General features: G+C 43.0%; 1 protein-coding gene across 2 annotated transcripts in view; it reads right to left on the bottom strand.

The window, feature by feature from the left end:
* Positions 1-5141: 5141 nt before the first annotated feature.
* Positions 5142-21531, bottom strand: part of SLC45A2 (solute carrier family 45 member 2) — a 28944-nt gene continuing 12554 nt past the window's right edge. The window contains exons 3-7 of one of the 2 annotated variants that reach the window (XM_046672476.1): positions 16656-16978; positions 12757-12798; positions 11794-11917; positions 7741-7955; positions 5142-5406 (exon numbers count right to left, since the gene is read on the bottom strand). In XM_046672476.1, the coding sequence (XP_046528432.1) occupies positions 5182-5406; positions 7741-7955; positions 11794-11917; positions 12757-12798; positions 16656-16978 (929 nt within the window). In that variant the 3' untranslated portion in view covers positions 5142-5181. Of the gene's footprint in view, positions 5407-7740; positions 7956-11793; positions 11918-12654; positions 12799-16655; positions 16979-21531 lie in introns of both variants that reach the window. The other variant, XM_046672475.1, reaches the window with a different exon arrangement.

Here is a 21531-nt window from a genome sequence, read left to right as displayed (position 1 = left end):
GAGTGATACATTTCTTATGACAACTCTGTTCTGGTCACAGCAGTTTAGTCCTTTTTTGAGGTTGCTCAGAGAACTGGGACCAAACATCAGACTACCCATCCATCTGCCAGCTTTGACAGAGGTGCTCCTGTTCTCTTTGGCAACCTAGTTTGGAGTCCAAAAAAGGCCATGTGGGCACCTACTGGTGTGAATTATTTTAATGCAATAAATAATCATTTTACAAATATGTCTGCTTAAATAGCCTCTTGAACTGTAAACTGTTTTGTAATTTTGTTGGAAATTTCCTGTTGGGTCTGAGATTTCTGGCTCAAAAGGTGAGATCTATGTCCCCGGCATTCCTTATCGCACTCTCTGTAACATAACACAGTGCAATTACAAATGCTCATGCTTGGCCACAAAAACAAAAGCTGCCTGACCTGCTCAATCCTGAGCAGTCTTGAGAAGTTAGCTTTCTTAGAAAACAGAATAATGCTTTTGTTTTAAAGTAGGCAAATTAGTCTCTCTTTGCCCTTTGGGAAGAAAACTGATTGATATTGAACAGCAATTGTGTTCATAAAGATTGGAACGTAATCCCCCAGGTCCCCAAAATACAAAATAAATGAACAAGTAAACACCTAGAAAGAACAAGGAGTAGCATGGCAGTGTATTCCTGTATAACGCTGATGTTAGACTCTTACTGAGAGATTCTCTTTATTCAAGCAATTTGCCATTTCAATTGTGACAATAAAATAATGTGGAGCCTGCCTGGTGGCATAGTGGTTAAGTTCTCGTGCTCTGCTTTGGCAGCCCAGGGTTCACAGGTTCGGATCTTGGGCGTGGACCTAGCATCGCTCGTCAAGCCATGCTGTGGCAGCATCCCACGTAAAATAGAGGAAGACTGGCACAGATGTTAGCTCAGGGCCAATCTTCCTCAAAAATAATAACAATAATAATAATGTGTGGGTAGCTCAGGATTCTTAGGAAAGTGTGTTGAAGTATGTGCTTCTGCTACGATGGGCACTAGAAAAACAGAAGGGTCCAGAGACAAGCCCTTCATGAAAGAACTCCACAAAAAGGGTCAACTTGTCCCCATCCAAACCTGAGGGCTTCTGAGATCATGACTTGAGGAAGCAAAGACCATGACTTCTGTCTACCACAAGAACAAAAGAATCAACAAGGAAGTGATCAAATCAGTTGAAATCAACAATTTATTTTTTGAATGCCTATTGTGTGCCAAGCCGCATACTGGGTGTTAGGATCACATACATGAACCAGACACATTCCTGACTTCTACACTCAAAGGAGATACAGCCATGTGCACGAGGCAAGTAAGTCATGGAACAATGAGTTCAATGTCATAGTAAGGACTAAAAGAAGATGCTGTGGGAATACAGGCGATGGAAAGCTTGTTTCTGCTGGGGGATCAGAGACCTCCTGGTCACAGTGGTATCTGAGATGGACCTAGAAATATGGGTACAATTTAGACAGGCAGAAATGTCAATTTAGACAGGGAGTGGGGATGTAGAGAGGAGATTGGAAGCTGAGGAAATGCAATGATCAAAAAGGCTTTGAGGTTAGAATGTCAGGTACATGGGGTGGAGGGAGGGAGGAAGCAAAGCTGAGTGGCTTCCCTTTCTCCTGCAGGATTTCTATTAAGTTTTAGGTGTCCCTGCAGTTGTTTTATTTGGGAATGGGACATTTTGTCCCAGAGAGAACATGTCATTGGTATACAGAGAACAAGCACTTGGGTTCCCAAAGGTAGTTAAAGCCTTTTTAAGTTGGATTCTCTCCGCTCGTTCAAACCTCGGTGGAGTTAAGTTAAATGGGTAAAGTATTTGAATATTTGAGCGTGTGTGGTGGGGGGAAATATGCATGCTCTAGCTCCTTTCCTTATCCCACTAGCTGATCCAGGGCTGCATCTGAAAAGAGTTTCACTTATAATAAAGACCATGCTGTGGCTGGCCACAGATGACTACTTTTGCCTTCTCGAGGGTCCAGATTAGAAGGCCTTCAGCTTCAGGTGACCCTTCCAGATCACCTACTCCTTCATTTCAAAATCTTTAATCACCAGAACAATCCTTGGAGAAATGATCATGAAATAAACACTGAACTCTGCAAATGATTCCATTTCTAAGCTTTGCAGAGACCAAGGATGGGTGGGCAAATCAAGAGAGGTGGCTCGGTGCTGTTTCTTTCCTAATGCTGGTGCTGTGTCCCCTTGGGTCCTCTGAGCACTTGCTCACCATCATCCACATTGTGGCACTGGGAGTTTGCCTTGATCGTTCCTCTAGGTCAGTCATGACCTTGCTTCTCTGGAACTGATGATGTGAAGGAGAGAGGGAGAAAGGAAGCCAGGGGAAGATGCAGTTGTTTTGCATCTGACCTCCCCAAAAGAATGAGATGACTTCATTTGGGAATAAATATACCAATATAATTCAGGGGGACCTGAGTGGGGGCAAAAAATGAGACGCACCATGAGGAGAGGCTTAGAGCAAGGCTCAGAGTGAAACAACAGCACACTCAGGCCTGAGAAGACAGCCCAGCCAGGTCTGGAAAGAATCAGGGATCTGGAAAACATGGGATAAGCTGTGGGAGCCTGGAGTGCCTGGTGCCGGATAAGGAAGCTGTGTGTTCTGCAGGTGGCAGTTGAGCAGTGGGCAGGAGGGAGTGACCACTTCAGTGTAAGTCCCCTGTCCTCCCCCTCCCTCTCCACATACACACACAAAGTAGAAGTGGCCAGATCCACAGGGTGCTCCAGACATACCCCAACACGCTGGCACTGCCCAGTCACAGGTGTGGTAACCCAGTAGCAGCACAGAGTGGGCTCTTAAAACGAAAAGGAGGCAATCAAGAGAATTGCAGCAGCAACCTGTGAGCTGATGCATGGCAAGGGGAGAAAGAGTGTGAGACAACAGAGATCCAGTTTGAGACCATTGGAGAATTGGGAAGGAGAGGGAGGCTGCAACACAGTGACACTGGATCTGCTCTCTGGCTACGCTCTCAGGCTGGTACTCTTCAGTACTGCCCCTAGACTTGGCTTGCCAGGGCCCCTGCCCTGGGTTTGATTATTAGAGGGCTCTGCTCAGCCTTCTCCTCCCAGCTGCGCCACTCCCCACACGGCAAGGAATCCACAGAGTTGCCTGGAGCCTGTACCCAGCCCCCCTTACCTTCTAGATTATGCTCCAGTACGTGAGACCTCAGAATTCCCATCTAAATGGCCCTGAGTCCGTTTACAAGGCCTTCATGGATCCTTTCTTGGGTCCATCCTCCAGAGGGTGTACCACACCACTGAGTCTGCACTGGTAGGTGTGAGGGGTGGCTGAGGTGTGGTAGTGGGTAAGGGGCTGGGGAGGCTATGGATGTGCCAGTGGAAAGTGCACACCAGGGCGCTCTCAGTGCTGGACAGAACTAAGAGTGGGAGGAGGAGGGAAGTGGGATGGGCTGCAGACCTTCTTGGCCGGGGCCCTGCAAAAGTTAGGAGTGGGCCTGTACCCCTTATAGACCCAGCAGTTGTGTGAAAGAGGACCCAAAGCCTTCCAAAGAACAACCAGAGCATGTTTCCTCTTCTCAGCACCGCTACCCTAAAGGAGCCGACACTGCAGGGGCCTGGCCATGCTACTGAACCCATCCATTCTACTATGCATGAAGTCAACCAAAGCGGCAGCCCAAATCTTAATGTCCCTGTTCTCAAAGGCAGCTCATTTCCTTTCTCCAAAACCCCTTCCAGGATCAAAGGTTTTGGTAAGTTAGAAATTCATCTGAGGCGATGACTACACTACCAGACTCTAAGATGAGGTGGGAGAAGGAACCACATACATTTTTAACTTGTAAAAACATGTGGGCAAATCTCCATTCTGCACTGCTCAGGCACATCTGGAGTTGTGTAGACAAACACCCCAGAAGGACCGGGGCAGATCTAGGCATGGGGGAACAGGATGATGAACCTTTAACAATAGTGACAATAGTCGTCATTCATGGAGCGCAGACCAATTGCCAGCCTCCACGCTATGTGCTGTTCTCCTGAGAAACAGCAGAGTCGGAAAGCCTGGGTTCAAGTCCCAGCTCTGCCACTTACGAGGTGAGTACCTTCAAGTGAGCTACATGATACCTCACTGCCTGAGCTTCCTCATCTACCAAATGGAGATCAGTAATAGCATCCACCCCCAAGACTGCTGTGTTAATACATGGAAAACATTTAGAACAGTGGTAAGCACTGAGTAACTTAGGTATCATTACCTATAAGACATAGGTATTATTAATCATCACAGTTCTCCGAGGTAGGAATTGTTACCTGAAATATATAGACAAGCAAATGTGGCTTGAGAAGGCTCAGTAGTTTGCTGATGAGCAACAAAGCTAGGATTCAAAACAAGCCCGGCTCCAAAGCTCGTGGTCTTTCTCTTAAACCATGCTGCCTCTCAAGGCTGCTGAAAACTATCACGGAAGACGCACTTGAAGGATATGGCTGGAGGAGAGAAGAGAGACGCTTCGAGTGGAGAAGAGACAATCATAGGACAAACAGGAGGCTGTTTTCCAAAGACTTTCAATATGGACCCCAGAGGGGTTCATATGGAACAGAGGTGCAGGCTAGAGAGAAATATTTTTACTGTGTCAATGAAATGAGCTGTGTTAAAGTGGTAAATCCTCCAGCACGAGATGTTCAAGCAGACTTGTCAGGGATATCATAAATTAACATGAATTAATTATGAGCAAGTTAAATATGAGTAAATTAATATCATAAAATAAATCACCAGCAATATTTTGAGTGTTGGTGAATTTGATGAAAAATATGACCCCCTCCCAACTATATACGGATCCTGGTTAAGAAAAAAAAAAAAACAACACATCATAGAATCAATCCAAGCATCACATGTAGAATGGTCTGCAAAACGTCAAGGCCTGAAATGCCTGGTGGAAAAGAGACCCTGCTCCTCCATGCCCCGGCACTGAGAAAAACACGTGTAGGTACTCTAACCCACACTTACCCATTGCCACCAGTGAACAGAGGCATAGCCCAGTCTTTCCTAAGACAAATGATCTCTGAAATATGGTGACTGTTGTGCAGAGGGCTGGCTGAAAGAGAGGCAGACAGATTACCGCCCCTAAAATCATAACATGGGCATCCAATGGGCAAAGCTAAAGAAAAGATTGATTTTCTTCCATATGCTCCACTGAGATTGGAGACAATGTCTCTTTATTGACCTACGCCACATATCTAACAAAGAGAACCACAAAGCAACAGCCGATCAGCGCCACCACGGAGGCCGTGATCACCACGACGACAACACTCCCTGCTATGTTCACCAGGAAGCCCAGGCCACCTCCGACCAGGATCTGAGCCAGCTGCACCATGCAGGTGAGGGCAGCACAGTCCAGGCCCTGTCCTCGCCCGCTGCTGTCCACGTCCCCTCCCTGGGCCTGCCGCCTCTGCAAGGGAAACACAGGAACAGCATTTGATCTAGACGAACTATCCTCGGGGGCCAGAAGTCAGCAACGTTTCTCTGTCAAGAGCCAGATAATAAGTATTTTCAACTTTGAAGGTCACATGGTCTTGGTTGCAATACACGACTCCCATTGTAGTGCAAAAGCAGCTATAATACACAAGCCATCTGGTGTTCCAATATAACTTTATGGACATTGGTGTTTGAATTTCATGTAATTTTCACTCGTCACAAAATATGCTTCTATTGATTTAAAAAAATCATTTAAAAATGTCAAAAGAATTCTTAGTTCACAGACTGTACAAAAGCAGGTGGCAAGCCACATTTGGCGAGTGGGCCATGGTTTGCCAGCCCCTGATTTAAGGCCACCAGGAGGCTCCACTCTCCTGCCTAAGGCTGCCTTCCCTACTTGCTTCAAAGTCTTCAATTCCACTGTTAACACCTATGAGGGTTAAATGGTTAATACATGCAAAATTATCTCTTCCTAAGAAGTCAGTAAATTCAACGTAGTAGAAACTCAATAAATAGCCCATTTCTTTCCTTCCCTTAGTGTTAAAAATTCAAACATTTTTAGAAGGATGTTGAATCACTGATATACATAGGAGAAGCAACATAAAAAAGCAATTCACCCTTTCAAAACATGTTTGATATTTGGTTAATATATTAATATTGATTATAGTTGATATTTTGTCTGAATTTGTTCATAACATTGCCAGTTATTGGATGTCTTTTACGTGCTAGGCCTTGTGCAAGGTTCTTTCACATATGTTACTTCATTTCATCATCACCACCTCCCCAGATGCCCACATTATTATCATGATAACAATAATACTAACTACCATGTTTTGAGTCTCTGCCAGGTGTGAGGTAGGCAACGTGATAAGATCATAACCTGCACTTTTTGTTTAATTTAATTTTCTGATAACTCTATAAGGTGCATATATTGTTCTCATTTGATTGATTAGGAAACTGAGGCTCAGAGTTTGAATGATCATTCCTATGCTATTAAGTAAAACAAAATCATTGTGCAGAAAAATGCCTATGATCCTTTGAACAAGAAACGGGAAACAAGAAAATAGATTCTTATTTGCTTGATTTTCATGAAAATATGCTGGAAAGATAAAAAACCCAAAAGAGTAGAGGGAAGGGTGGATGAGAGCCACTTCTCAGAGTATAGCTGCATATCGTTGTGATTGTTGAACCATGAGAATATATTACTCCATCTAAAAATGAACTCATTTTAAGTGATATTTAATAAATAAATGAATAACATCCCCAGTGTCCCACAGCTGCCAAGTGGGGGAGGCAGGATTTGAATCCAGGTTTCAAAGCTTACGTGCTTTTGCCCTAGTCCCATCCAACTCTCTCTTTGGGGGGACCGTTCTTTTTAACAGCAAACCCCTGTCACGCGTTGAAACATTAGTGACAACGTTTGCCAGGGGATAAGGACTGCCACAACTCTTGTTTGAACGGTTTGAACTCGTGGTGCAATTCCACCCTGCTGCGTTTGCTGGATTAAATGATGGAAAAGAAAGCCAGCATTGCAGTCATGTGCACGTGTTCAGTGTTTTGGCAGTTTCATGCTGTGGTGGATTAAACTCGAAGGTATCTCTTTAGCTTTTACATCACTGCTCCAGGTGAAGAAATGTAAGCCTATTTTCATGGGGAAAAAGTGGCATATATTGATAAGAAAAGGAGGTAATTTTAGAGCAGAAATACCCAACCTAGTGTTCTTTTAGGGCTTTATTGCCTGGCCCTCTAGCCAGAGCTCCAAGGTGGAGATGGGCCTCCCTTGAGGCAGCTGGTGGGGGTGACCCCCTGCAACCCCAACTTTCTTCCCTGCACATGGGGTCTGACTTACTGAAATCGGGACTCCAAGGAAAACATTGCCTAAGAATTTCTTACCCTCAACCAATAACTCCCAGAAATCCCACTATGCACCTCTGCAGTACTGGGGGTCGGGGGGACCCGGAAATGCTGCAGGTGTGCTGGACATTGGGGCAGTTGTCAGAATCCCTGGGTTCCCCTTTCTTTGACCCTATATGAGTGTAGGCTGGTTCTCAGCATTCCTGAGCCCTCTTTTCCTAATCAGACAAATGTGGTTAATGGTACTGCCCTGACGCTCCCAGGTGCACAGGGCTTCAGAGTAAGGAGGAGAGGGGTGGGCTGGGAAAGCTGATCGTGCCTTGGCCGGACCATCATTACATGTGGCTGGGCACTTCAGGGCTGCTGTTTCAAGTTCTGCTCTACGCTTTCGTACCAACTCCCCCAGCTTCAGAGGAGTCCAGATGTTACCCAGCACAGAGGGTCAATGACGCACCTGCTTCTCCTGCTCCTCGCGGTGGTACTCGGCAATGAGGTTAAAGGGCACGGTGTACAGGGTGCTGGACATCACGCCAAACGAGGTGCACAGGACCAGGGTGGAGTAGATGTTGGGGAAGAGCCCGATGAATCCTGTCCCCAGGCCAAACAGCAAATACCCCATGAAGTAAAGACCCTTTAATCCAACGTAGGATACCAAAACTTTCTGAAAGTCTGTGGGGAGAAGAGAGGAGAAATTACAGCTGACTGTGTCTCACCACATTTAATAATTTCAGATAATCCCTTCTTTTGAGGATTCACTTTTTTTAGAAGCCTTCCTTTGATACTGAGTCAGGAACAAAAGAACTTCCCTATCTGTGCTTGAAAACAGCTGGCTTTTGGAATCCGTTTTAAACCCTTTGCATAAAGGAGAGCTGGAAATTGCCTTGCTAGGTTGATTTTCTTTTCCACAGGGAAAGAGGACCAGGCACTGGGTAGCAGGCAGCTGGATAGCAACAGCATGCAACAGGGGTGGTGGGAAAGCCAGCCTTGGCTGTGGGGCCCTGGGGCAGCAAGACATGGACGAAAAGTGGGGGTCATTCTGATTCACTGGGATCTAGGCTAATGGGACCAAACAACAACCCAGGCTCATCTTGGCCCCATGGCCCACAGCCAGGTTGGAGGAAATGAAAACAACCAGATTTTACAGAATGAGCCAAATCCACTTCTTTGCCCCACAGCTGAATGCTGTCTGCACACCTGAGAAGGAAGTCAAGGATGTGCATTATGTGCAGACACTTTTTCTGGCTTCCAACCCTTCCCAGGCTGGTAAGGGGCTCCCACTGCACCTGGCACCTCCCCATTGCTGGCTCCCTCACCCTCTACGTACAGCCTCCTCAACTTCTCAAAACCTCAGCTTCCTCATCTGAAAAATGGGACTAATAAAACCCTTCTTTGGGTTCATTGTCAGGATCAAATGAGATAAAATATCTGTGAAATCACTCAGCCCAATGCTAAGAACATAGGAGACATCCAGGTAGTGGTGGCTATCATTACTTCAACCAATACAGGCTGGGCTGAAGATGGTTCCCTTTGAACTTGGGTCCCCTCCCAGCAGGTAAAGTTGGCTTGCTCACAAAAGTATGGTGGTAGAGCTCACTTTAAAATTTTGAAAATTCTGCCTTAAAATGTTTTACACCATGGCAGGAAAAATTGCTTTAAAAAAAATCTTCCTTTTTTCTTCCTTTTTTAATCAGTTGTTTTTAACCCATACATTCCTTATCTTTCCCCTGCTCCATTTTACTGAAACACACGAACCCAGGGGATAAACAATAGATACGTGAAATGTGCCTATTCAGGAATGAAATTTCCCATATCTATCCAAATAGTTATTGGACTTACACCACATAGACAAGAAACCTAACCTGTATTACATTTGAATCAATTATGAGACTAAACACTGTCTCAGGTCATCTGATGGAATCTGTTCTGAAAAAGATAAGTGAGCAACATTGCTTCCGCTATTAAATTCATCTTGGAAGGCTGTTGTCAAGATTGAGAATGAAGGCAGTATAAAGCCAGGTCAGTTTCTGTTTGCTTAGTGATTTTGTTTATGCAGTAAATGCAATCTAACATGTCTCAATACCTAAAAGATACCATCAATATTCATTAGGGAAATGCTCTCATGCAAGTGTGTACGCCAGCCAAGGAGAAAACAAAGAATGATAAAGAGCTATTTGGAAACATAGGTAACTTCGGTACAAAGACTGAAAGTCTGGCAAAGAATGCTTTATCCATGAAGAGAAATCAGTAAAGCTGACTTACCCTCTGCTGAGTCTGATACCCAGTAGTGGTCTTATCCTTACACTGTGCCTCTCGTTAGGACTGGAGGGAAATTTAAGTACGAGTTATGAATAGTAGCGTATGATATGAACAATTGGCTATATTTCAGTACTCAGTGTTGCTATTCTCATTGATCTAAGTGTGCCTGCCATGCAAAAGGAACTTGAAAACAAGTCCTTTATCATCATACCCCACCTGCCACCCCAGCAGCCAGATTGCCCTGTCAAGCTCCATCTGGATAGAAATTTGAGATCTGCACCTGATGTTATGTGATGAGTACAAAAGAGAAGGTTATATAGTGTGCTCTGGAATTTAAGGAAATGATTGATTCTGCCCAGGGTGGGTTGGGGTGCAGGGGGAAAGAATTGAAAGATTTCACAGAGGAGGTAATATTTGAGCTGGGTCTAAAAGCATGACTAGGAGTTGTCTAGTGGGGAAGTAGAAAGAGCAACTCAGGTAGAAGAAGACAACAAAAGCAGCAGCAAATATACAGAGATGAGAAAGTCCGTGTAGTGGGTCATCAGGGATAGTTAATCTGTGTGGAAGTGAGAGAGGTCAAAGTTTGAACCAGACCAAATGGAAAATCCTAGAATTCCAAGCTCAGGACTTTGACTTTATCCTATGGGCATGAGAGCCCCTGAAGATCCTTAAGCAGGGTTGGCTGGTATTTTATAAATAAAATTCTAGTTCTAATTCACAATGATAGGGATCCCAAAGATTTGTATGTGAGTATAACTTTGGAACACGATTCAAATTATAGTTTATTTTGTACATAGGGCTTTTAACTAGGAAGGGCCTAAAAATAACATGCTTTTTAATTTTCAAATGCCATGAAACTCATACAGGAACTCAAACTAGACTAGTGGAATAGTACTTAGTAGGGATTCTTTGAGGGGAAAAAAGCTAAAATTGACACAAAATTAAAATGCTGATTATTTGTGGAAAAATGTGTTCCTCTTACAAGAATAAAAGTCATAGTAAATAGTCCTCCCACCTCTTGAAAGCACAAAGGGACTAAGATGGATAATTTATTAGACCGTTTTAGTCTAATGCTCCCTAATTCTATTTTAAATACTTGAAGTTTTCCTCCTGGAATTTTCTTAGTTCATATACTCTAAGAGCAAAAGGGAGAATTTTGCTAAGGAAATGTAAGATTTAAGCCACCACTATTTGGTTGTCATAAATTTAAAAATAATGAATGTTATGGTTTTATGATTATTTGGTTCACTAATTCCTTGTATGTTTATATTAGGTCCCTTTTCCCAATTGTGCTATATTTTGAAGAGATTTTCTTGATCTTGAAGCAGATTTCCTGCCATGCTATGGCTAGGTGGAAGGCTAAACACCAAACCAGGGGTCATTGTATATGTCACCCTCTTGCCCCATAAGAAGCACACGTCAATGATAGAATGATGCCTCTGAGAATGGTAACGGGGAATGTCCTACATCACCTCCCCCTGCCCCACCTGGGCCATCCCACTGCCGTCCCCTGGGCCTGTCCAAAGCCTAGAGCTCCAAGTCAGGGACCAGTTATTCTCCCCACAATCCTGGAGGAGCTCCCATTATCAGGAGCCCAATTTCCACTCCAAATAGGGAAACTGCATACATTTTATAGGTCAGACTTTTCACTTGATTCAATGTATACAGGGCTTGGAGATTTCCAACCACATTAGCAAGCACAAAATGAGTCTATGTGATGCCCTGGAGTTGAAGTAACATCAGTTTGGACTTATTTAAAACCAATTGAAGAAATCCCTTTGTTTACAGTGTCCTCACAGCTGAAATTTAGCTAAGTGGGGGTTAACAGGCTCCAGACCCCATGGAAAGCTGGTACCTAAGAAAGAAAGCCATTACTCTCAATCCCGGAACAGTGCTCCTGTAACATACCACCCTGCCCATCTGAGCGAAGATCATTTTACATGTTAATTTTGTCACCTAGCATATTAACCATCCCTGCTGTTTTGTGTCATCCACAAATCAGATAAGCATATCCATGAAACTTCGCCAATGATCCAACTCCAGCAGAACAGAGACTTGCTGCCGATCACGACTTCCAGCTGGAACTCCATCCTTCGTCCGTCCAACACTTCACCATCTTGTTACCTGACCTCCATATATTTATCAAGAATCTAGTATTTTAAAGAGCAAATAATAAATATAGAAATATAAAATGCAAGATTCTGCTAGACCAGAGCTCTTTAGAAGACACTCCTAGAAAGAGGAGACTTACAAGAATAAAGTGAGGAAAACACGGAGTTGATGCACAAACCCCAACATCCAACCTCGACCCCTCTTTGGTAGATGAGAAACTCTGTGGAGTTGTGTGCACTATAGGGATCCCCATGGTACACAATCTGAAAGAGAGATTTGGGGTTGTTGAGCTACAAATGCAGTGTGATCCTTATCATATACTCTGCTCATATATGCCCCTTCTCATATACTCTGCCCCTCACATATGCCCCTTCTCATATACTCTGCTCTCCACCCATGAGGAGCTTTTCCTAGGGCACAGACCTCATTCTCCCATGACCATGTCACCCCTTTCATTCTTTCACACCTCTACTCAAGGACCTAAGGAAGTCCTAAGGCTTACTACATCAAGCCTTAACAAATCCTATCCTCTCCCTGGATCATTAACACTCCTCCTTCCGCCTAACATCTGGCCCAACCCAATTTAGGCAACCCATCTTCTGGTACAGACAATAGGCTTCTGACTCATCTCCAAGCATGCCATTCTTGTTCCTGCTCGGAATGTTTCCTCCCTCTCCTCTCTCTTTCCAACTCCTACCCTTCAAGGCCTGGATCATGCTGCACCTCTTTTATTAAGCCTGTTATGACCACTATAGCTCACATCAATTTTTCCCTATTTGTTGTATTTAATCAAGTACTGGTCCCATAGTGTCCTCTCATTGTCTAGGGTGTGGTGACTTGCCTCTAGAAACTGTCTGTAAGCCAGCTCCTTGAAGGTACTCCTTTCTACATTTTTACCGTGCCCATCCTAGAGGTCAGCCCAGTAGAAACTTGACAGGTGCTGAATGAGGGATTGATGTGCAAGTCAATGATTGTGCGTGTGCAAAGACATGTTCATTACCTGGCCCATGAAATCTGTGAAGAAGAGCATGTTGGACAGGAAGGCGGTCCATCCAAGGAGGTGGCTGATGCAAAGGTAGCGGTAGTGGGGAGGCATACTCACCAGTGCCCTCAGCAGTGACTTCATGGTCATTGTCCTCCGAGTCTGGAATAAAACATGAGACAGGTGTGACCTTCAGAGCAGACATGCAAACTAGCTGTGGGAGACAGAGCACACCGCCATGTTACGTATCTGTCAGTCGATCATCACACAGGGTCACACTTTGTGGGCATGGCACCACGGTTTCCATGAAGATGTCTCATAGGAGGTGTTCTGTTAAGTGTGGATACTTAGCAGTTTCAGGCCCATAATGGGGCTTTGGGGACCTAAGGGTGAAGGGACTGGAAAGGGAGATTTCTTTGGGCCAAGATGTAAGAGACATTTAGCGTCCTATCTTTGAAAGACAGAACCACTGCATGAGGACAAAGCTCACAGATCTAAGCTAGCCCTCAGATGATTATAATTCTTAGATTTCTTGACTCAAAGTGTGGTAGGCTGAATTCTGAGATGGCTCCATGATCTCCATCCCCTGGTGTTACCTCATGATTATACTATGTTATACAGCAAAGGAATTTTGCAGATATAATTAAGGTTACAAATCAGTTGACTTTGAGTTAAATCAAAAGGGAGATTATCTGGGTAACCCTAATCAAATCACATGAGCTCTTTAAAAAGCAGAGAGTTTTCTCCTGCTGAGAGTAGAAGGGGAAGTCAAAGAGTTTCAAAACACAAGGATTGCTGGCTTTGAAGGTGGAGGGGGCCATGTGGAAAGGAACTGAGAGTGGCCTCTAGGAGATGAGAGTGACTCCTGGCCAACAGCCAGCAAGAAAACAGAGACCTCAGTCCTACAATCGTAAGGAACTAGATTCTACCTGAATGAGCTCAGAAGCAGATTCTTCCCTGGTTGAGCCTCCAGATGAGAATGTACCTCCATTGACACTTTGATTTCAGCCTTGTGAGACCCTGAGCAGAGAACCCAGCTGAGCCCATCCAGACTTCTGACCTATAGAACTATGAGATAATGAATGGATGTGGTTTTAAGCTGCTAAATTTGTGGTGATGTGTTATGTAGCAATAGAAAACAAATACAGAGAGCCAATCAATTCTCTGCTCCTGGCCAGGTACCTCCTTCTAGTTTATTTCCTTGGATCCTGCCACCAGCCAACACATGTAAATGAGCTCTATGTTGAGTCAGAATTGAGAACACTTAGAACACACACACACACACACACCCTCATACACACACACACAAAATGAGCACATGTGCCCCAAATTTTTTAATTTAGACTTAAATTATGTTAAAACTGGAGGCTACAACTTTTTGGTATCAGGAGCCTTGAGAGAATGAGAAGTTTTGAACTATTGAGACACTGTTTTGAAATACAAAGAATGAAACAACCTTTAACACCTTGTCGTATAAGAGAAGAAAGAAACCTTGGAAATATTAAGCAGTCAGCTGCCTTGAAGACACTGAGACTGTAAACATCAACATGGCTGGTTAGCAGGTCTTTCTTGTCAGATTTTTATTTATTCTGAATCTTGACATAATGAAATTGAATCCTGGCTGGTTCATTTACAAGACAGTCTCCTGAGCTTTTCTTTTTTAACTATAACAGTATATTATTTTAAAATTCTTAACCTTATATAATTATGCTTTTTACTTCTTTATTGTGTAAAATTATATTTACTCATTGTAGGTTTGTGGTGTAAGTTGATTTTTTAATTCATCAGTTTTGTAGTATTCAACCTACTGACCACGACTGAACCAGTTTTCTTTTACTTAATCTCAGTATTAAAAAGTATAGACATTCCCTTGGAATTGGGAAAAATAACTGTTTTCTGCATGTAAAATATGGTACCTGTCAAAATAAATGGCGACTGTAACAGAAACTCAATGTAGAATTATTACTTTTTACTCAACCACAGGAAGAAGCAGCGAAAGGTACAGATGGAGAAACAACAGCCTGATTTTCACGCCTGAGACTAAATGATTTATCTTCACTTTTCTTCCCTTCTTTCCAAAAATGCAAAATTTTAAAAAGTTAATCTGGCCAGCAAGAGTTCAGCCTCATTCCAAATATTAATTTATGCTGCCTTATACATAATTTTCACCCTGCTTTTATTGTTAACCTAATTTTTCCTTTCAACCAAAAATAAATATGAGCTTTCATATTGTGCCCAGTATTTCTGTAAAAGCTGGGAATGTAAATATCCAAAGCCCCTTTGGGTATTTTAACTCGGAATAAAAATTCAGCTGGCATCTTATTCCCTGACTCATCAATTCCCTTGGTAAAGGCCTCTTGTTGGTTCAGAGCCTCCGGGAGTTTTACTGCATGTATTGCGTGCCTTCATCAACTGGAGATTGGGTGGTGATGGATTCATAAGTGAAAAGGCACAGAGCCATTGGGAGGGAAGAGAACTTTGCAAAAGTACACTCAAAAGGAGCCTACTGAAAGGTTGAACTGAGCAATGGTGATGTGAGAAACTGCAGATGGATTTTGTGGGATCTGGTTTGAACCCTGAAATAATTCGATTTCTTGCCATTAAAAAAAAAAATTCCAGTTCTCAAATTGTACAACCACCTTCATTTTGGAAAGTAATGACTTTGACAAGCAATGACGGCCAGCGTCCCGGCCCTGATGTCGGGTGGACTCCCATTGCTCAGCGGGACGCTCCCCAGATGCACATTTGGAATAGAAGAGCTAGTTGCTTGGCTTTGAGCCTAAGATATGTTACTCCATTTTTTATTCTCAAGTTGTTTTATTTTGTTTTTAAATCAAATAAAATCATTCACAGCCTATAGTGTGTATGTATGTGGCACATACTAGAAAGTTAATTGTATTTGATGAATTTATTTTCTTATGAGTGTGGAGGGTTTTAGGCCTTCCATAAGACTTCTACTCACTTGATTTCATATGCTCCTCACAACATGAGTTGCGAATGGAGTGAGACAGCCTCTGTTGGGTAACTCTTTGGCAGGAAGTCATAATCTATCAATGGGGCAAAGAGGCCGGGATAATCTCTCAGGGTAATGTCTACTTACCTGTAGTAGAACCCTGCCTTGTTTTGTTCCTTAAACCATGACATTATTTTTTCTTTATTTTCAAAGTAATACTTGTCCATCATAGAAATGTTGGATATACTGCAGGGTTTTGAAAAGAAAATTAAAACACTTGTTACCCCATCACCCAGAGAAAATAACTTCAACTAACATTGGGATATATATCCTTTCTTTTTTTCCCTGTATATGTGTAGCTTTGCCCAAAAAGGAGATCATTTTGTATGTGTCTGTGTGTTTTATCTGAATATTATGTCAAATAAATCTTCAAAAACACACACATCTTTTAATGATGGCATGGGTTGCCTTGCAGAACTGCACGACAAGGCAGATCCAGGCTAACTGGGATGGGCAGGGGGTTGGGTGCTCTCCTGAGGCAGCCTGGTGCAGGGAAAGGTGGTCTAGCCTGGTCTCCGGAGATGTAGATTCTCACATTTTCTCTATTTGCTGTGTGATCAAGATAAAATGAAGGCTTCATCCCAATAACCTCTTAGTTTATCCAAACCGAGGATGCTGTCATTTGGAGGAACAAATTTGTAATACTAATCTAAGAAGTGAAGATATTTCTTGTGGCCTGAGGATGGTTCCAGGCTTCTCTTATGGTCTAACATTTTCCAACTGGCTTCATCTTCCCTGGTTCAATGCCCTGAAAAGAGTAAGAGACAAGAGAACCAGAGGAAAAGACATACATGTTTCCTTTTGGGTGCAAAGTTTTAATTCCAAGGGATAATAGCTACTGGGGATTTGAGGATTCAATTAGACTTCACAAAACTCCACACATCAAATAAGCAAACAAAGCAAAGACAAAGGATAATAAAAAAGACAACGACAAATAATAATAATAAGAAAGGGTAAGAACAAGAATATTTTTCCCAAGTAAAGAAAAAAGAATTTGCATCTTTACCTGTTGGGTATTTTTTGTTTTCTCTCCCTGCAGCACCATCTCTGGGTTTATATAACCGTTTTTAACTTTCTCGATAGACCCATACTCATACATTCTGTCTGATGACAAGAGAGGGTCTTGGGAGTCTTGCTGGGGGGGAATATCCTTTGCAACATCTCTAAGTGGGGCTTCAGGAATACTGCACAGATGAATAACAACACACAAAGTAAGCATCAAGGCGGAGAAGAAGAACATGACCTGGAATTCTGTGCCCAGCATTCTTCCCAGTTTCAGATGCGCCCAGTCAATGGCGCCCAAAATGTAGCCCAGGGCACCTCCGAGACCTGAAAAGCAAGAAAGAGCTGCATTAGCATATTTAGAAGGACTCTCTCCCTTTCATCATGTGCAGGCCCATCCCGTCAGTGGGAAAGCTCCCTGAGGACAGCAGAGGCGCCTGGTTTTGACTGGAGAGGTAACACACAGCAAGAGGCTAAGAAACCTGCAGCCAGGAAGCATGGGTTCAAGACCCGGCTCTGGCATGTACGTGCTGTGACCTTGGACTTCCTCACTCATAATATGGGGATGATGACAAAAGAGTAACCTACAAGTAGGGTCATGACTGGAAAACGGAACAGTGCCAGATACACGGTAAGTGCTTAGTAAATATTGCCACCATCAGAAGTCCTGTGGCCTTGCTAAACTGTCCTCTTTACACACCTTTAGAACTAAAATTCCTGACCATAAAGAAAACCAATTTCTGAATGCAACAAAATACAATGATGCGTTTTGTCATTTATCTATTAATAAGTTTCCTAGGATGACAAAAGTTTGCAAAGATCAAACAGCCTTGGAACCTGTCTTCTTTCCTTTGTTAGAAGCTAAAGGTGCTTGTTTCTAGTTGATAGCCACAGGAAAAAAATAAGAGCAAAAATTTAAACATGAATTTTTAAAAATATTATTATTATCTCACAGGACTCTGATCTGAAGTCTTTCTGGTGTTTGTTTTACCTACTTTTGCTTAAAGACAGTCTGACTTGAGGGACACTGAGGAAGGACTCCTCAAAATCGATCCCACCCTAATGGCCTAATGTTTGAAATCTTATTATTGGTGATTCATTCTTTGGGGTTCCTGAGTTAAAATGCAAGTGCTCTTGGTATGGACAAGACATTTCACTACTCAGCACCAAAGGAGTAAGTGCTCCTCAGATGTTCCTCCTGGTGGCGGGCATCAGTGACTTCTGAGAGTACCAGGCTGAAGGGGCCAGACCACGGGGTGGGAGAAGGTCTGGAGAAGTAAGGAGATGGATGCCAAACGCATATTCTACCTAAGTCACGAGCTTGTGTAAGGCTGACACTCCTGTCACATACCTGTACATGTTAGCCTCCATCACGCCTCATCAAACACAAATATTCACCCAGACACAACAGCTTGTTTCTGTTTTTGTTTTGCTTGTGTGAATGAAGTCTCCATTTTATTTCCCACATAAAGACAACATCCTCACAAACCAGAGAATCAAGGAAGAAAAGAGAACTCACGGAATTCTCTCTCTCTAACCCTAAATACCTAAACTTACATGAACCCTGACCCCAGGGTCACAAATCTGAATGCCAAGTACCATGAATCCTAATTTATGCAGAATGGGCGATTCTCGTCACTTCACCTGCTGGTTAGTTGCAATTTACCATAGAAGATATTTACAGATGAACAACTGTTTAACCATTGAACCCAAAAGTAAATAAAATTATCCTGCCATGAGTGCCAAAGCATTGGAAGGCAGAATTATGGGAAATGGTGGCCAATGGGGTGCAATGAAGTAAAACACACCTTCTGTGCCAACAAAAATATAAGGTCCAGTTACAGGTGATGGGTGTATAGATGAACGGGTAAATGGCAGATATGGTGGCTTGTCGTGGAGGGTGGGTCCTAGGATCTGAGAGGAAGGGGATGTCCTTGAGGCAGCTACATTCTGTCGCTGATTTAGAGGGCAGTTCTGGGGCTTGTGGTGCCTCTGGATCTCCATTAGACAATGACTCTCTTTATGCAGTTGTGGAGATGCTGAGGGTGTCAGAGGCCATGTGCTGAGCCAAGCAATCAACCAATAAGAACACACTATAGGTCTAGCACTATCCGAGGGTCCATCTAAATCGGGGTTTCTCGATCTTGGCACTACTGACATTTTGGGCTGGATCATTCTCTGTCCTGGTGATCTGTTCTGTGCATTATAGGATGTCTAGCAGCATTTCTGGCCTCTTCCCACTAAATGCCAGGAAGAACCTCTCCATCCCCACCAGCAGTTATGGCAACCAAAAATGTCTCAGACATTGCCTAACGTCCCCTTGGGAGCAAACTAGGCCCCAGCTGAGAACTCCTGACCTAAATTTACCCTATGACAAACTTATGCAACCTTTTTTTGAAACTATTTATCCTTTGTAACCAGATCAATGGTTGTCATACTGCCATTTAATTCTCTTATCATTTATGCCACTTTCCTTCAAACTTATTGTTTCACTGAGCAGAAAAAACATAGAACAGAAGACCCCTGTCCATTTGAAGGAATTGATACGTGAAATAAATCCTCCACTGTGCAATGGCATGGTGGTTTTATTTTATGAATATAAATACATAGATATTCATATAATGATGGGTTTATAGTATATCAATTGAGTCCTATAATTGGAGGGTTTCCTAGTCCAGTTTTATGTTGACTGGTTTGGCGTACTTCGATAAATATTTATCGCATACTAAACATGTGTAAAGGACTCTACCAGCTTCTGGCAATATAAGTCTACATAAGACATAGCACACCATCCCCTCCTCTCCAGAAGGCAACTCCAAGTGGGAGAAGCAGATGAGTCAACAGCTACTTTCAAAAAACTGTAACAAATGATAAGTTAGAACTAAAGTGAGATACACGAAGAATACAGAGGAGTCCTGAAGAGTGTATTTATTGCTGGTGCTTAGTTAATGATATCAAGATGATGTTGGTTATTAATAATTTTGTAGGATTGCTCTTAATTAGCAATGAACATATCAATGAATCCAAAAATTTTCAGAAGTAGAAGGATGTTTGGAGCGTGTCTAGTTGAATTAGACTAGACAGCCACGGGCTACAGTGGTTAGGTGACAGGAGACAGCATGGAAAGAAGGCGCTGGAATTTTGCCTGATTTTGATTCCCACCCATGTGCTTTCCAGTCATGTGATCTTGGGCACTTCTCTGAGAACTGGGGGTGGTGACGCTTCCTCATCTGAGTTTCCTGAGGGTTAACATGACAATACATGAAAAGCACCAGCACATACATTGGCAGAACCAGGGCCCAAACCGAGGAAACCCTGCTGATTTCCTACAGAAAACCTAATTCCAAAGCCTCACCCAGAAGCAGGAGAAGACAACTACCGCATTGAGGGTGACGAGCTGCCTGGAGTTGGTTGAAAGGACTTCGTCGTTTTAGGCCCAGTGATTAGGATCGAGGACTCTTTCTGAGGCCCAAGACCTGGGCTTACCACTCATCTAGTGTGGTGTGTGGCAAGTACTACAGAAGAAAAATTTATCTCAAACCGGAAAGAGTGAAAATTCTAAGTGCTTGATTTTTAAAATATCATTGCAAAGCAGTGCTTCCTAAACTTCAATGCGCACACGAATCATATGGATGTCTCGTTGAAGTGCACGTTTTCTTAGTCCATTCAGGCTGCTATAACAAAAATACCATAAACTTGGCAGCTTATAAACAACGAACATTTATTTCTCATGGTTTTGGAGGCTGAGAAGTTCAAGATCATGGCACTGGCTGATCTGGAGCCTGGTGAGGACCTGCTTCTTCATTGACGGCCATCTTCTCAGCATAACCTCAATGGCCAAAGAGGAAAGGGAGCTTTCTAGGGCCCCATTTATAAGAGCATTGATTCCACTGAATCATCTCCTCCAGGCCCCACCTCCTAATACCACCACTTTGGGCATTAGATTTTCAACACCTGCATTTTGGAGGGATATGAACATTCGATCTCTATAGCACAGGTTCTGATTCTGGACATCTAGGGTGGGGCCTGAGATTCTGCATTCCTTTCAAGCTCCCCAGTGACACCAATGCTGCTAGTCCAAATATCACTTTTTGAGTAGCCAGGTGATAGAGCGGTTTCCAATCAACCTGTGTTACCCTCATCTGACATTCTTGGGGAATGGGGCTTTGTTGTCACAGGATATTGACCAACAATCCACGTCTGATAAAGCACGGCGATGTGCAGTCCTGTAAAATTAAGGTTAATCTGCAGACATTAATAGGGTTCTATAATTTGTAATATGTTATTGTAGCCTGGTAGAGAAATTAACCTAAAACTATTACAGAAGAGTTATAGTTTTACTGCCTTATAGAAGGTTAATCTACGTCTTCCCCATCAGTTCCATCATTAATCAGTTAAGTAAAACTTTAACGCATGCTACAAGTAACTTAGAGAATTTCCAATACTCTCTTCTCTTAGGGAGGGAGGAAAAAGACCAAAACAGGCAAAACTGTTTTGTTTGTCCCAAAGCTACTATGAGATTAGCTAAAAATTACAATAGAACGTGCCCTGAAGGAATAGTGAGCCATTTAGGGAAATTCTTCTAATAGATACCACATTGAAACTCTGGATGGAAACATTTCATCTATTCACAACTTCAGATATGATAAGGGCCAGTAGAGGGCTGTAGGACTTCATTAAATGCTTCCCTTTTTGCTTCCTCGGCTTAAGCTAAGGATTTTATCTTCAAAGATAGTCTCCTAAATAAAGCCTAGTCATTTTAGCTGCAACAAAGGCTAACACCAACTCCCACGTCTACAACCAGACTACATTTATCTCTACTGCCAACATCAACCTCATTGAGAATCCTGGAATCAATCACCAGGCTATTTGCCAAATCA

The sequence above is a fragment of the Equus quagga genome, chromosome 9 (assembly GCF_021613505.1).
Source record: "Equus quagga isolate Etosha38 chromosome 9, UCLA_HA_Equagga_1.0, whole genome shotgun sequence".
NCBI lineage: Eukaryota > Metazoa > Chordata > Mammalia > Perissodactyla > Equidae > Equus > Equus quagga.
Note: the sequence above shows the minus strand (reverse complement) of the source record. Positions and strands in the feature narration are given on the sequence as shown.